General features: G+C 38.9%; 1 protein-coding gene across 1 annotated transcript in view; it reads right to left on the bottom strand.

Annotated features, from left to right (window-relative positions):
* Positions 1–15,331, bottom strand: part of PRTG (protogenin) — a 78,471-nt gene that overhangs the window by 10,983 nt on the left and 52,157 nt on the right. Inside the window, 2 exon segments of the mRNA XM_035553748.1 lie at positions 154–340; positions 757–852. Coding sequence (XP_035409641.1) covers positions 154–340; positions 757–852 — 283 coding nt within the window.

The following is a 15,331-nucleotide window of genomic DNA, read 5'->3' on the forward strand; positions in this document are numbered from 1 at the left end:
ACCAAAGAAACACAACTAGCAGCCACTGGATAAAACACACAGCTTTTTGACTGCAACAACTTTTATCCCTCTTAAAGAGGATTAAAAGAGGACAGGAAAACTGGAAACTGGATCGAGAAATGGGAAATGAAGATGCAAGAGCACTGCACTTACGTTTGAAGGTAAAGAACCAGAGATGCATTCTGCAGTCCCACTGGGTTGCAACGGATTGTGTAATTAATGACCTGTGCAGATGTGAAGGCAGGCTTTCCCCAGTGAAGGTAGATAGAAGATGAAGTGTTAGCTTTGGCATAGAGATGGTGAGGGGGCGGGGGTGGTGGCACCATGCGATCACGGACAGCTTTAAAAAACAAAAAACAGCAGCATAAATTATTTAATGAAGCATATACAGATACTGGTAAGGTTAAGAGACAGGTCTGAACCCATAGATTTAGATTCAAATCTGCTCCCACTCAGTATTACCTGGCATTCAGACCCAGGAATCTGGTTCAAGACATTGAACTGATAAGATATATGATGCGTCACCGGTTAGATGACACAGACAATCCAACAGGGAAGGAAAATGCGTTTGGTAGCTAACTTGTTTCCTCAGCTGCAACTTATTAAAACAAGAGACTGTCTCTGACTAGAACAGTATTTGTCACACACATAACCTTTCTGGTTCTCTATTTTACATTGAATTAAGTGGTTACTTATAGATTAAAAAGAGCTGCTGAAATCTTGAAACTAAACTCTTAATGCATCTACAACACTTACAGACACATCCTGGAGTGCTGACTGTTTGGTCTGCCTGGTAACCTTCTTCCATATTGTTATATGCCAGCAGCCTTACGTGGTACTTTCTTCTAGGATCTGCACAAAGAGAAAAGGAATAATTAGAATCAAGACAAAAAATAAGGATTTTCAGACTTCTACAGGCAGTGAGATAACCTGAATGTTCTGCAAATTCAATTCAAAACTTGTCTGCTACTGTCAGCAGACCGATAAATGGGTTAAATGTTTGGAAGACTGCCTTTTCTCCTCCAGTCCTATGAACTTCTGTGAATCTTTGCCGAGGCTGCGCTGGAATCAGTTACATCTCCCAGTCTTGCTTCCAGTAGCCTGAAATAACTTTTTTTGGAACAGATATCAGTAGGAATAAGATAAATATCACATTTCTATTTGAAACAAACTCACACATTCACAGCTACAGAGCTACATTTTTTTAATAGTTTCATTCTGCATAAGTAAAAGTGCTTTCAGTCTGTAATAGAGATCTGTTGAAACAAACAGCATGAGGTCCACAGAAATCAACATTTTTTTCTGGATAAACAGGCTGGAATGAAGCAGGGCAAGTAAGGCAAATGCAGAAAGACAGGATCCAGCAAAGAAATGGGAAATGTTTTGGTTCAAGCTTCCTAGAGGATATATAATACTGTGAAACAACAGTCATGGTTAATAACACCTTTGACTTAAAACTACCGCTTCCATATGTTTTCCTGAAAGCTGATTCTGGCATTCTCAGAGGGTCACTGCTCCTAGCTTGAAGGGTCTCCCTGCTTCCCTTTCTCTGGCCATATCTTTGGGTCCTCATATTACAGTTTGCTGCTCCTCTGGCCATGCCCGTGGGTTCTCACATTGCAGTTTGCTGCTTCCCTCAGTTTTGTTAGTGATACACTGGCCTTGGTCCAAGTGAAAAAATTACTACAGGGAAATGAGTAAAAAAGAGGGGCCTTAAGCTTTTCACAAATGAAGATGACATGGAGTACAAACCACCAGGACGGCTGCACTGCCAAAGCTAGCTTCTCTGCAGCCTGCTCTCTTGATATTTGTAACAAATCCCATCCATACGATAGATGATTTGCAAAGTGGTCGCACATATGAGCTCTTACGGGCGCAGCTAAACTTTATAGCAGCACTGATGTATACATTATTTTCCTCTTCCACTGTGACAGCTAATGAATCTACTACTTTCTATTAATGTTTTAAGAAGGTCTAGGCCGATGTCATATGACTGTGTTATACTTGATTATCTTTTTCCTTGCACTAAATACCATAATGTTATCTCTTTTCAAAATAAGCTCTCCTTTCTCATTTTAGCCAAGATTTGACATGGCCTTTCTCCTGAAATAAACAGGAACCCATTTCCTAACCACAAACTGGACTTGGGCTTATGTCAGATCGTTAGCGCCCTCTGCAGTCTCTGCATAAGCAATACAAACTTAAAGCTGGATTTTGTTCTTCCATAGATGAGGCACAGTTGCTTCATAAAAATGCGTTTTGTAAAATGTTTTCATGCTTATTTTGAAATAGACAATCTTTTTCTGATTTAGTTACTAACATCAGCCTTAGTTTAATACCACTAGATACAGTTTACATCTAGGTTTATTTTTAAGATTATTTTACCAAAATCTAAATATAGGTGTAGAGCAAAATGAGCTCTTAAAATTGGATTTCAGTTATTTCTTTGACATATTTAGCAATTTAGCATTAATGTTAGAATAGGCTAGAAAAGCCCATTCCTGTTTTCCTCAGTGTCACGAGAAAACAATATAAATAGCCAAACGTTGGAAAATGAGTTTTTAAACATTTTTTCACTTTACAATGTCACTTTAACAACAGATGAAGTCAGTTGTTACTAGTCAACAAAACTGCAATCAGATAAAAGGAGATGGACACAAACACCAAGAATAACGTTAAGCACAATGTAAGTGGAAATATGGAACTTTAACATGGAAAATTCAGAAGGATAGCAAGATATTATATATATAAATCATTACAATCTCTTAGAAGTGTGTAAAAAAAAAAAAAAAAAAACTCATCTGAAGGGAAGGGGCATTTCAAAACACTGTGCCCAACCAAAAAGATAACTACTACGCTTCAGAAGTACCAAGCGACTTTCACACGTCCAAATCAAGTTATGGTAACTTTCTGACGTGAATTACAATGCGTGTCTCAGAAAACCAAAAGTATCTACCTCCCCAGACTTCCTACTTAACCTGTGGTAGGAATACAGGTATTTAGCACATAACTGAAATCTTTGAAAACAAAATCAACATTAAAAACTGAGGCCATCAAAACATCTTCAAGATCTTTTTAGGATTATGTTTTGGAGATTGTTATACTTGATTTTCTCATCCATTCTTAGAGTAAACTTGAATTCAAGTACTATTTAGCAGACCTTTGACATGATTCCACACAAACAGGTGGCATCCGACCAGCCCAGCGTCACAGTCTGCATCTTTTTCTTTACAAGTTCCTGCAGAAGAGGCCCCTGCTGCATTTCCGCAAGACACATGATGACAAACATGACAATTTATCACCCTGCTGAGCACCTTCAAAAACTCCATGCCCTTTGAAAGTGGTCACCCAGAACTGATCACCTTCACCGTGAAATAAAGAATAGCTAAGGTCTAGTGCCCTGCTGAGCTGAATGAGGAGCCTGTGAGGTCTGTTTATCCTCATTGCCTTTTTTTTTTTTTTTTTTTAAACTTGAATTCCTCATTAATGCTTGATTGGGGAGAAAAAGAATGTGATGTGGAAGAAAGAGGCAAATCTAACTCCCACAGAAAAAAAAGAATTCACATGTCTAAGACAAACACTTTTTTTGATCCAATGTGTTTTACTTAATTCTGCACAACATTGAATACCATTCATCTTACTCTTGTAAGAAGTTTCAAAAATTCTTGCAGGAAGTTTCAAAAAATTATCTTCACATAGAAGAACCTGTTTAAAAATAAAGCCTTTCAACTAGTCTCTACCGTCTAAAAACCAAGGTTATTTCCACTTCATACACAGGACATCACTGTTCAGTTAGCAGCAAGACTGGTTAATCCAAAAGGGGTGTCACAATTTTTGAGCTGTCATACCTTACTGCTTCTATGACTGAAACAGAATCTGCTGGTATCTGTAACTGAAACAGTTACTGAGCAGGGCTGCATTATGTACTGGCCTAGAAAAGCCTAAATACTACAGAAATCCAAAAAGGAGAATACAAAAGAATTTTAAGAGGACAGTATATTAAGCAGCTAAAAAAAAAATGATATAAAACTTGCTTGGAAAATATTGGAAAATATTTTTTGTCTATAGTAGCCTCTCTTCTGTGCATTATGAACAACTGTTGGTTTTGTCCACAGGCTTATGGTATGATTTACTCCTAAATGGCAATCCCAACACAAATGTGGCGTAAACACTTTCATCTAGCAATTCATCAACTGGATCAAACATTCAAAGCCAGACATATCCTTAGAAAACGAACTTCAGGAGCTTTCTCATCTTCAGCCCGCATAGGTGTCCTGAATAGTTTACACATAAATCACTGATAAAAGATTGTGGATGGCATGGCCACCTAGGGGCTGACAGTCTCAAATTTAGTGTACGCCATCCATGCGCATTATACACTAACAGGAGGCTGAGAGGCTCAGAAATCAGGGAAGTGAGCACTGAGGCCATCATTTACGCCCATAAAAGACCCAGAAGTAACACACATCTTTCCACAGACAATCGCTGCTATTCAGAAACAAAATGGGCATGGTGATTCACTCAAACACTAAAAAAAATCATTTAAATCAAATAAACAAACAAACAGCACCTCACATCAAGATTTCACCTCTGCATTTTCAAAATCTTTATGAACAGCCTGGTAACACTGAATCATTTCATTTAATTCTGCTGTGATTGCAATTGTCAGCATTTGTGTAGTGGTTGAAGGTTTGTTCCCAGACAAGGGGTGAACAGGAGCAATGTTCTAGCCTATATACCAACCAGATTCATTTTGTTAAAGTTATTTTGTTCCTGTTGAATGTGTTTGTTTGCTTGTTTGGTTTTTGCTCACTTGTTTGTTCCATTTTGTTTTAATGCTGCTGGCTACGTTAGACTGTTATAAAATTAAGTAAGTGTCACAGCACCCACAGCCTTTTTACAGGCATTTTTATTGTCATTACTTAAATCAGCTGGTGGAAAAGACACAAAACTACACTGTTCATACAAAGCAAGAGGCCAGCACTGATGTCAATATAAACATGACAGAGCTAATACATAGATTTTATTACAGGAGTGCCTCTGGAGTATATAGACTGTCTTTTAGAAGACGTTAGAGACTGGATGTGATAAGCTGGCACAGCTTCACACAGCGCAATGGATCTGCCTCTTACAACCATTTTATATAACCAAAGCCTGGCAATATTTAAAACACATGAATAGTAGTTCAACCAGGGTCATAAATATCACCTCTAGTAATAATAATCCTATAAAATACACACTGGAAGATGCTAAGTATGCCTTATAATGATTAATATAATGGTTAATTTAAAATGATCAGAATAGATACTGTTCCAAACATCACTGTTTTGCCTTTAAAAAAAAAAAGTAGGATCAGCCTCATTTTCTTATGACAGTTTTTGTAGGTAGGTCACAGCTCCCTAGTGATACTTCTCTAGCATCCCATATGCTGTAATTCACTCTCCCATAAAAATCTGCAGTGAGCCCTGCAGGTTCAACCCCAATATGTCTTTTAGCAGAAAGACACTTGGGGGAGCCTTCTCCTTCTTTTACAAGTCCATAGGTTTAGACACTTTTCACAGTAGGACTATGGCAAAGCTAAATACTGTAAGTATGAGCTAAAAATACATTGAACTATCATTTAAAACATAGATTGTAACTTGGAAAACACATTTAACATTTCAGCGGCCGAAGCTTGGTAAGAGTTCAAATGAGAACACTTCTCTATTTCATTGTCTTAGTGCATCATTAAGGTGTAATTTTAGAGATTATGTTTAACTTCTTGGCAGATAGAAAGCTCAGAGCAGTTACTGAGGTTAGTGCTGTAAAAACAGATTCAGCAAGAAAAGCTACAGCGAACTCAGATGTTCCAATCCTGTTTTTATGACAAATCATTTCATTTCTCAGGATGGAGGGAGAATCAGATCCGCTTATTTATCTGGATGCAAGATACTGACAGAAACTGCAAAAACATCATGAAGAACTGACAATTTCTTACCAGTTCTATTGCTCTACATTAGATGTAGAGAACGGATGTTCTTTGGAACTGCTATATTTTATTGCATCAGCTCAGTTACTACTGCCATCAGCCTTGCTTCTGTGTAATTCTCCCATTTCTTTTATTGTGCGGAGAAGCAGCATTCAGAAGTACTCATATGCATTTTTTCTCAGTTTATTTCCAAAACTTAAAACTGTAATAAGTTCCAGTTATATACATTTCTTAGTTAGGCAGGTTTTAAATGTACAGAGACCAGTTTCCAAAGCCTGGAAAAATATAAATGGTCTAGTAAATAGACAGTGGCAGGCAAAGCAACTACAAGTAACAGAAATTATACCTTCCTGTGCCACATCTAGTTTTAGTGTATGTGGGTGTATTAATTCCACGGAATTCCATTAAGTCAGTGTCTCAAACTTAATATTTTAGAAGAACTAAAGAACTGAGACAAATACACACACACACAAACATAAAACAAGCTGGGATTGTTCCACAACAGAATAAATGATGCTCCTGATGACCCTTACTGGCCTCTGAAATATATCCACTGAAAATCTAGGTTTTCTGGGATGACTGCTATAGCAGCTATCATTATTTGGAGGAAGGGGAAAAAAAAGGTTCTCTGTTTGGACGACATTTCCCTAATGACAAAGGTGACATGCAGAGAGGAAGGAACATCTCTCTCCCACCAATGTGTTTTGGTTCCATCTGGTAGAGTTATACCTCATTACTGCCAGATGGTGTCCTCATGCACTTCCAATGAATGCAGCTGGAAAAACTAGAGGCATCAAAGATGAAATGCCTGTATTAGCAATTAAACATCTAAAAGAAAAAAAATGTGCTTCTAATCGCTTAGCAGCTGGTGAAGTACTTTTTTAATGCAACTATCTCATTCTTAAATTATCAAGATTGCACAGATTGAACTTTTACTAAAAGTTACTAAGAACAAAGTCACTTCCATAGTTAAGATGGAACAAAAAAATCCATTCTCGAGACGTTCTGTTACATAATTAAAACTCTCTCAGCTTGAAGAAGGACACCAATCAAAAATCTTAATCCATATATAATTCCATCCTCCCTCCTCAAAAAAATAATAAAAAAGAAGTGCATACGTCCTGATTACATTTTAACACTATCTTCAAATCAGTTTTCTGCAGAAGACCAAACAATGTTTATCCCACTGAGATTTTGATCATTTGTCTTCGCACAATTCTTCTGTTCCAAGTAAATCTACGGCATTAAACATAGCCATAAAACATGTAACAGCAGGTTCCATCACCATATTGTATCAGCAAATACAGCTCTGTAACACCCTTGATTTAGAACTATAAATTTGGATTCCATATAAGCTTCAGCTGAATGAACAGTTACCCAAAACGTGTCTGGTGTGTACAAACGCAGCCAAAATTTTGGCTTTCTGGTAAACACTTCATAGAAAGCATCTGTTTACAGGCTACTTAGTCAAGGTTACAAGAGAGTGTAATATTGCATCCCCTAAAAGCCCTGTCATTGTTTCCTTCAGCTGCTGCATGTTTGTGAAGCTCCAAAGGCCTTGAAAGGAGCCAGAGCAGAGCCAACAGGTCAGGGCTAGATAAAATTAAGAAAGAATCCGAGGTCAGACCATGAAAGAACCCCCCCTACCTCCACCCCCTTTTCAACCCTCCAGAACAGTGAGTCCACCTCTAGCAGCCTTTCATTTGTCCTGATAAGAAGAGACAGCAATCCTCAACCTGGATTTCAGACTTTTTAAGTCCTTTCTGGGGAGTGGAAAAGATAAGGAAGCCCAAAGAAAATGGACATTTTACTACCCTTTAGTGTTGACTCGTTAAGTCTGGATACTGAGCATACTTTCATACTTGTTTTGAACATCCCCACTCTCAGCACTTTAAAAGCAAAATATTGACAGAAACAAAAGTATTTGGGGCTTTGTTCTTGTTTCTAAAAGTATTTGGACTGCACAAAATTTCTAGGAAAAGAGTTGAGTGTCTTCATGTCCTGAGTTGAGCACAGTGGATAGAAACAACTTTTTCAGCCACATTCAACCTGGTGGTTCTGACAGGTGGGGAAGGGGATAAACAAAGTATTTCTCTTAGTCCAGCATACATACAAATTTTAAATACTACCTCTTTCTTTTCAATTTAAATTATCAAAACAGTACTGTACCAAGAAGGCTGACAAAATGGTTGTCCTAAGGACAAAACTTCTGTGGCCAAATGTCCATTTTTAATTTAATCTTTTGTGCTGCTGAATTTTTTGTGTAACCCACAGGTCCATTGTTGGGTAGTGGTCCGGCTGGATAGCTCATTGGTCTGGCTTTCCAGGGTGACTGCGCTGCCCCCAAGCCCAACCCTTCAACACAATAAACTCCAGATAATTATTCAAAGAAGAGGCCAGCAGCATGGGCTGCTCTGACATCGGGTCATGGCCTTTGACATCGAATCTGGGGCTAGCCAAAGTCTGCTCCAAGCAACAGAGGTCCAGGGGAATTATTAAGGGGGAAGGGTGGGAAAGGAAGAACACTGAGAAATACTATCCTTAAAAATGTACTTTTGAAGTAAAGTAATGTAAATACAGCAGAAACTTATTAAGAAAATAAGCAAATACATTTCAAATATACTAGACAAAAGGGCCAGAGAAAAGCACATCAAGCCAAACAGTAACATAAAGCTGGGAAGTAGAAAGATGACACAAATTCAGGTCTTTTCCCCTCAAAAAAACAGGTATTCCCTCTCAGATTTTCAGGACTGGATTTAATTTTTTTTTCCCTTCAAAGAATGCCCTTTTACATTGCTCAGGTACATATGATTAAGCAAATAAACAAATTTAGCAATCCTGTTACATTATGGCTTTTAAAATCTTGTCCAGGCTCTGGATATGTAATTTCCAAGCATTCTTACAAGTTTCAGATAATGATATTTAATGACTTTTTTCTTTAAAGGACTTGCAATTTAGTTTGATCACATATTTTAAATAACTTTTTAATATCAGATTGAAGTAGTTTCTGAGAAGTTACAAATTGCCAACATTTTACATCTATATGGCTTGTTCTTCAACTTAAAGGTAACTTTAAACAGTTAGAACAAAGCCTGTCTGTGATACTCATGTTTTCCTTTGCAAACCAAATAACTGAAGAGGAAACTAAGCAATTTGTTCCTTTTACAACATTGTGAAGGTTTATTTTGGTAGAAACCAGAACATACGACATATATGAATTGATTCAGCTAAATGGTCTGGCTTTCCACGGCTTTGGATGGATCTCGCTTATTTGTCTAAATGTGAAAAGGGTCTCTATCCCTTTTGTAGCTCTGCGCTATCCCCTTCGAGGGCCCCAGGACAAATAACACCTCACACCCCCTTGCAGTAAAAACATCACCTCTCCTACTGCCCACAATCAGCAATGGCAACTTTATACAAAGAAGCGTGAGGGGAGGGCTAGAGGATGAATTCCCAACATCCAGCATTTGGGCCTTTTAGAGAACACAAAAGTGACAGAATGATTTAAATGCCTCTAATCTTTTTAAAAGAAATTAAGCAAATCTTAAGGACTTCAAATTGGCTCCATTTTTGTACGGGCCGTGTCACATTACTGCTGTGCCTGCACCAGTTTTGATCAGTCTCTGGGCTTCTCTCGCTCTTTAGGGAACTGTTAAATTACACAAGCAAAACGCTCTCTTCCAATATTATTCTAACAACACACTCTAAAACTAGCAGACATCCTTATGTTAACTAGCCTGGCTCACCATTTTCAAAGTGAGCCCTCAAAAGCTAACTTGAAAGCAATACCAGAGGCCTGGACAAACACCTAATTTTGATCTTTTGTGCTCGTCTTTTCTTCTAAGAGACCTTTTCTTTTGTTACTGCCCAGTGGAAAGCACATAGCTCATTGGTCCTGCTTTGAAAGATGAGAGCACTGCCCCTCAGTCCACCCCTCGGAGCACAATCACTTTAATGGAATTATGTAGAGAGGCCATCCCTAGAAGAAGGCTAGAAGAAGAAAGGGAGGGAGAGGGGGAGGGAAGGAGTGTCCGAAAGAGCCAGCAGAGCATCCAATATGCCCAGTTACTAACCCAGATATGTCCACCGAGAATTCACACGCTGCTGCAAATAGGATGTGCTACCCCATACAACAGGTACCCTTACATACAGCTATATGTAAGACCTGTACACGAGAGACAGAACAGTTAATTGGAGACAGACGTTAGAGAGTCTGATTTAATAATAATTATAATCCTGCTACAAGCACCCTCAAGAAAGGGGTGTGCTACAAATAGTTCTTTTCCATAAGAAGGAGACCAAAAAGATGATCTCCCCCGTGAAGACCGGCCTTTGTGTTGCAGAAGGAAAGGAAGCATGGACAACGTGTCTGACCTTCGCACTGAGAGGAATGCTTCCTGAAAATGCATCTAAGCACAGTACAGTGAGCAGTCTGGCAAGTTTGGCTTAACAACTGTTTAGATACCAAGCACTATAACACATACGCACTGACTGCCTGACATCCAGCATCACCTTACAAACGACATATTTTTATACAATGACAAAGGAAATCTATTCACAGCACCCACACTTTCCCCTGAAGCTATGAAATAAATTTTCTTACAGAACCAACATTTTCTACTGATCTGTCATGGACTCCCCATGCCATTTTGACCCTTCTGAGCAGCAAAATGAAAACACTATCTATCATTACTTGCACCACAGCGACTTTCTAGAAGGTGCACAGTTTCATTGCGAAAACATCTGTGGTCTGGTGACTCATCTCAGATCTCAAGCTTTAGGAGTTGTGCTGTGACAAGCATGACTGCAACACGCAAGGTTTTGTGTAGGTAGGGCAAATAACCATCAGCCTGGAGCTCTTCCTTGCAAGGGCAACAAGGAACTACACTAAAACATTTGCAAATTGCTATATGGAAAGCAAGTCAGTCCTAAAAGAAAAACAAGCAATGGTTAAGCATGAAGTATGTAAAAGTGAAACCATTATATTTTTATTATGGCAAATATTAGCTACATAGCCCCTACCAGCTGTACATATATATAATTGGAGTCCAAACTTCAGTGGGAAGTTGTGTTTTTGCAGGCGTTGAGGGCCACGCATGCTCCCGCTCTCAGAGCACTCCCTTGTATTTGTCACACACCAATACGGCGATGCAGTATGAAGACGGAGCTTATCTACACTTCTTGTACACAGGCTCTGTGGCATGCACAGCTGTGTGAGAACTGAACATTTGCTAAATACAGAGTGGAGGGGCAAGTTAACCTTGAAGACTAACAAGTTTTAGAGCTAATTTGCTAAACGGATGCATTTGTCCTAGTCTAACAGTCTGATACACATTTATTGGTTCTAATATGGCAGCTCTCTTATTTACTTTGCTGAAGTTATATCCAGATGTATTGAGAATGGCTAAAGAAAAAAAAAGGCTGGCATCAGGCCGCCTTCATGCACTACTTTTAATGCAAATTATTCATTGCATTTTCCCATAACACATGTTAATAAAACCAGGAAGCAAGGAAGACAGCTAATAACGCTTGTAAGGAGTTCTCCTTACGTGCCTTAGCTCAGCAGGTAATTTCACCTTAAGTAACGAGGACACAGGTCCCTGTTTCCTCAGCCACGAGATGCATTGCGGTATCTCTCTCCACGTATGAACGTGTCTGTTACTTTCCCCCCACTATCTTCTTAGCTGCCTCATTTTTTCGTCTCACTGGTTGCATGCCTTTGACATTTAACAAGGGTATTCATTTTAATTACATTTAGATTATGCTGAACAACCTCCCTAGTGGTTTGGCACAGCAGGGTTATTTTTAGCTTTCACATTTTCATACAGCAACATCCTGGACTTCTAAAACATGCCCTAAAGAAAATTTCCATTTGTAATGATCAGAAAAGTATCCAAGACCCTACGATGTCCTTGGCTCTAACATGCACTGCTGTTATATTCATTGGCACAACGGCATGAGCTATTCATCAGCACTTTTGTGGTGGGAATTTGCACAGAAAAGTTTATTAAAAGAATACTGTAAGTGACAGCTCATCTCCAGGCAATGAAGCCCGATACGCTACACACTTCTATTGCTTCCCGAATGATTTCAGTGAGCATAAATTTGGTACAATTCCTCATCTTGTTTTCACGTCTTCCCAGGCCAGAACTCTGTACTTCTAAAATAATTCACCAGCAGGATTACTAAGTCTATATTAGTGGCAGCAGTTGTGCAAGTTAATGCTGCTTTTAGGTAAATAGATGTTAGCGGTTTATTTGAAGACTACTTAATTAAGACCAAACCTCTGGACCAGTCTTTCTTTCTATACCTTGCAGGTGGTGTAGAAAGAAAGGGTCAAGATGCTCGTGCACATTGTGAATTTCATCTTAATATTCTCAAAAGCTGAAATGCTTTAGTAAAGAGTAATTTTCTGAACTGTGTTCTGAGTACTAATACCCTCCTACAAAATGTTGTTTGCTGTCTGTGCAAAGAAATGTCTGAACAAGAAGAGTAGCCTGAAAAATTTCAGGCTTCCTGAAACTTCTGAAATTTTTTTTTTGCTCTTCTGGCTGAAAACATAGCCCTACTATTTCTTTATACTTTGTGATGTTTTGTGAAGGAAAAAAAAAGTACATGTATTTTTCCCACTTGGAAATGGATTATAAAATGTTTGAATGTAAATACTACTTACTACAGGTAAATATTACTGTGCTTTAAAGGATGCTCAGAATAGCAATAACAACATGGAAAAGTAAATTGCATCCTCGCAGAACCTGGAACAGAATTTCCACAGACTGTGTCCCTTTTTCCAAGGATGCTTTTATACATTTTAAGTGTTTTCCATAATTATATATACAGGAATTTGGCTTTAAAAATGTTTTTCTTTCTTGATTTTTTTTCCAAACAAAATCACTTCTCATTGGAAGCAAAGTAATTGTCAAAATGTTTGAGCAGAGACCAGCTGTAATTTAAATCTTTCACCATACCTGCTATATTTTTTAATTAGTTAGTTTTGTGAGGAACAAGTATTAAATACATGTCAAACACTGCACTAACAAGCTGAAAGGTAGTAAATGAAAGACTGGGAGACTGCTCATAAACAGGGTTGTTTTTGTTATTTTTCTTAACCCGTTCACAATTTAAATCCAAGCTTTATTACTATCTTGATTGAAAAAGGGAGAACGAAACGATCTTGATGTAATTCCTCTGCATATGAAGTTTATACAATACTTGGAAAATAGAAAGCAGTCTGGCTGATTGATTACTTCAGTAAAATAAACACAAAGCTACTTAACTCTTAGCTAGCTATCCTCCTTTGTACAATTAAAAGGTTTTCCCATCATTAATTCAGTTTTATAAAGGCTAAATTGAGCCTGCAGTTTGATGAGCATTTTAAAGCAACATTAGCCAACGCTGCTGCTGAAAGGAGCCAGCCTGCTTCCCCTCACCCTTCGGGCACTCACTCCTGCCACAACATCCCCTTGCTGAGTTTTCACATGGGGCAACTTCCCCCCCGTCCTTGTGCAACCACGCAAATGTTAGCACAAGCAGAGGGCGGCCGCACAGACAGGTACACGAGGAACATGGGGGTATTTTCTTCCGAAAGAGTTTTTGCTACTTTGTCAGGCTCCAAACTGCATTCTGATGAGCTCAGAGAACGAAGTGACTTCCCAGGAGGCAGAGCAGGCAGAACCCCCTTGGTACTGCCAGCTGGGGCCAGCTAGGTGGGATGCAGCGTGGTCACCAGGAATCTCCTTCATCTTATGCAGTTCGGAGAAAATGTGAACCCCAAACCTGTCCACACAAAACTCCCATGGATAGAACAGCCATTTCATGAATTTATCAGTAAAAGACATTTCCCTCAAGGGGGAGCTGTTATACAATAGACTGAATGCAAAGCCAGAAATCTGGAAATGTACGGGTCAGTTCTGGCACTGATTTGACGAATATTGTGCCACATTCAGTTTAAAGCATCAGTACCTGCTCCAACTCCACCAAAACAGCCCTTCTCTTCCTTGTGTTTCAGCACAAATAACTGAGGGGGAATGCTACAGCTATGGGTTTTCCAAGGCATGTGGTTGTTGCTACTAAGGTGCTATGGCCGATGGGAGAAAGAAGTTAGATAAAGGCAGGACATGAGCAGCAAGGCGAAGACTAGAAGACACGAAGGAAGACAAAGCCTAGGTTAGGCCAACATTAGCAAGTACCACGAAAATGAAAAGTAATACAAAAAGACTGATACAGTAGGACGTATATTTTTGATGAACAAGTGCTGGGCTAGACTAAGACACGGAGCCAGGTCAGGAAGCCAAGAGATATCCCATTTTTCCCCTAACATCTTGTACATAAACATGCAAATATAGACACACAGATACAGAGTCAGGCAACAGGGTGCGAGCACACTTCTTCCTGCATCTTAAACATGGGAAGGATAAGGTGGGAACTGATGGGCAAACAGACGCAAGGCAAAGCAGCGCAACACTCACCTATCTGCCTCTCTTGCCCCGTACACATCCTCCTACCATCGGCCCTGCTGCTCCTCAACATTTCCAATTCCACCGCCTTCCTAGAAAGCTCTGGGATCTGAAGTGCAGACCACATTTTCGAGATGTATTTCTAAACAATATTTTATGTCTGCTCCCTTGTCTGAATATATAATATGGCAGTTGCACAAAGACCCACTGCATGCGTAAGTGGTTGCATGCAACAGACAGAAAATCCTAGTCTTCAATTGATCTACCAAACTAGATGAAAAAATATTTCCTTGTCACAGCTTCTACAAAAATGTGCAGTAGCAAATGTCTTGATTTTGTAATTATAACCAGTTTGAGTCAAGGTACAATATTCAGCTATAAGAACGGCAAAATACTGTGGAAGTGGGTATAAATGCTGAAATACGCTTTTTAATGCGAAACTTATTTCTACTAAACATTTTTCCTAGATGAAAAAAAAATAAATCAGAGGTTTGGAAGGAAAGCTTCAGAGCAAAAGCTTCGTCTTCCAACACAAGATTGCTTTTTTCCCCACTTCCCACATACCCGCTCTTCACTTGCCGCAAAAGCGTGACTCCAGACAGCCTGAAAAAACATTGGCTTTTCCACAATTGCATCATTTCCCAAAATAGAAAAACACTTCGATTAGCAATAATGCCATGGCAAATACACTCTAACCAAGGTGTTACTCTGGGCAAGAAAGTTACCGGAAAGCACATTAGCTCAGCTTTAGAAGTGCACTTATTTATCACTAACACAGATTTCATAAAGAAACCCCACTGTTAACTTTCCCATACAACTTTATCAAAAGCAGTGACATAATCCAAAAAAAAAGTTAAAGAAAAAAAATCAGGAGAAAATAAAGTTAACATTTCAAGCACAACATCTG

Source organism: Cygnus atratus, chromosome 11, assembly GCF_013377495.2.
Source record: "Cygnus atratus isolate AKBS03 ecotype Queensland, Australia chromosome 11, CAtr_DNAZoo_HiC_assembly, whole genome shotgun sequence".
Taxonomy (NCBI): Eukaryota; Metazoa; Chordata; class Aves; order Anseriformes; family Anatidae; genus Cygnus; species Cygnus atratus.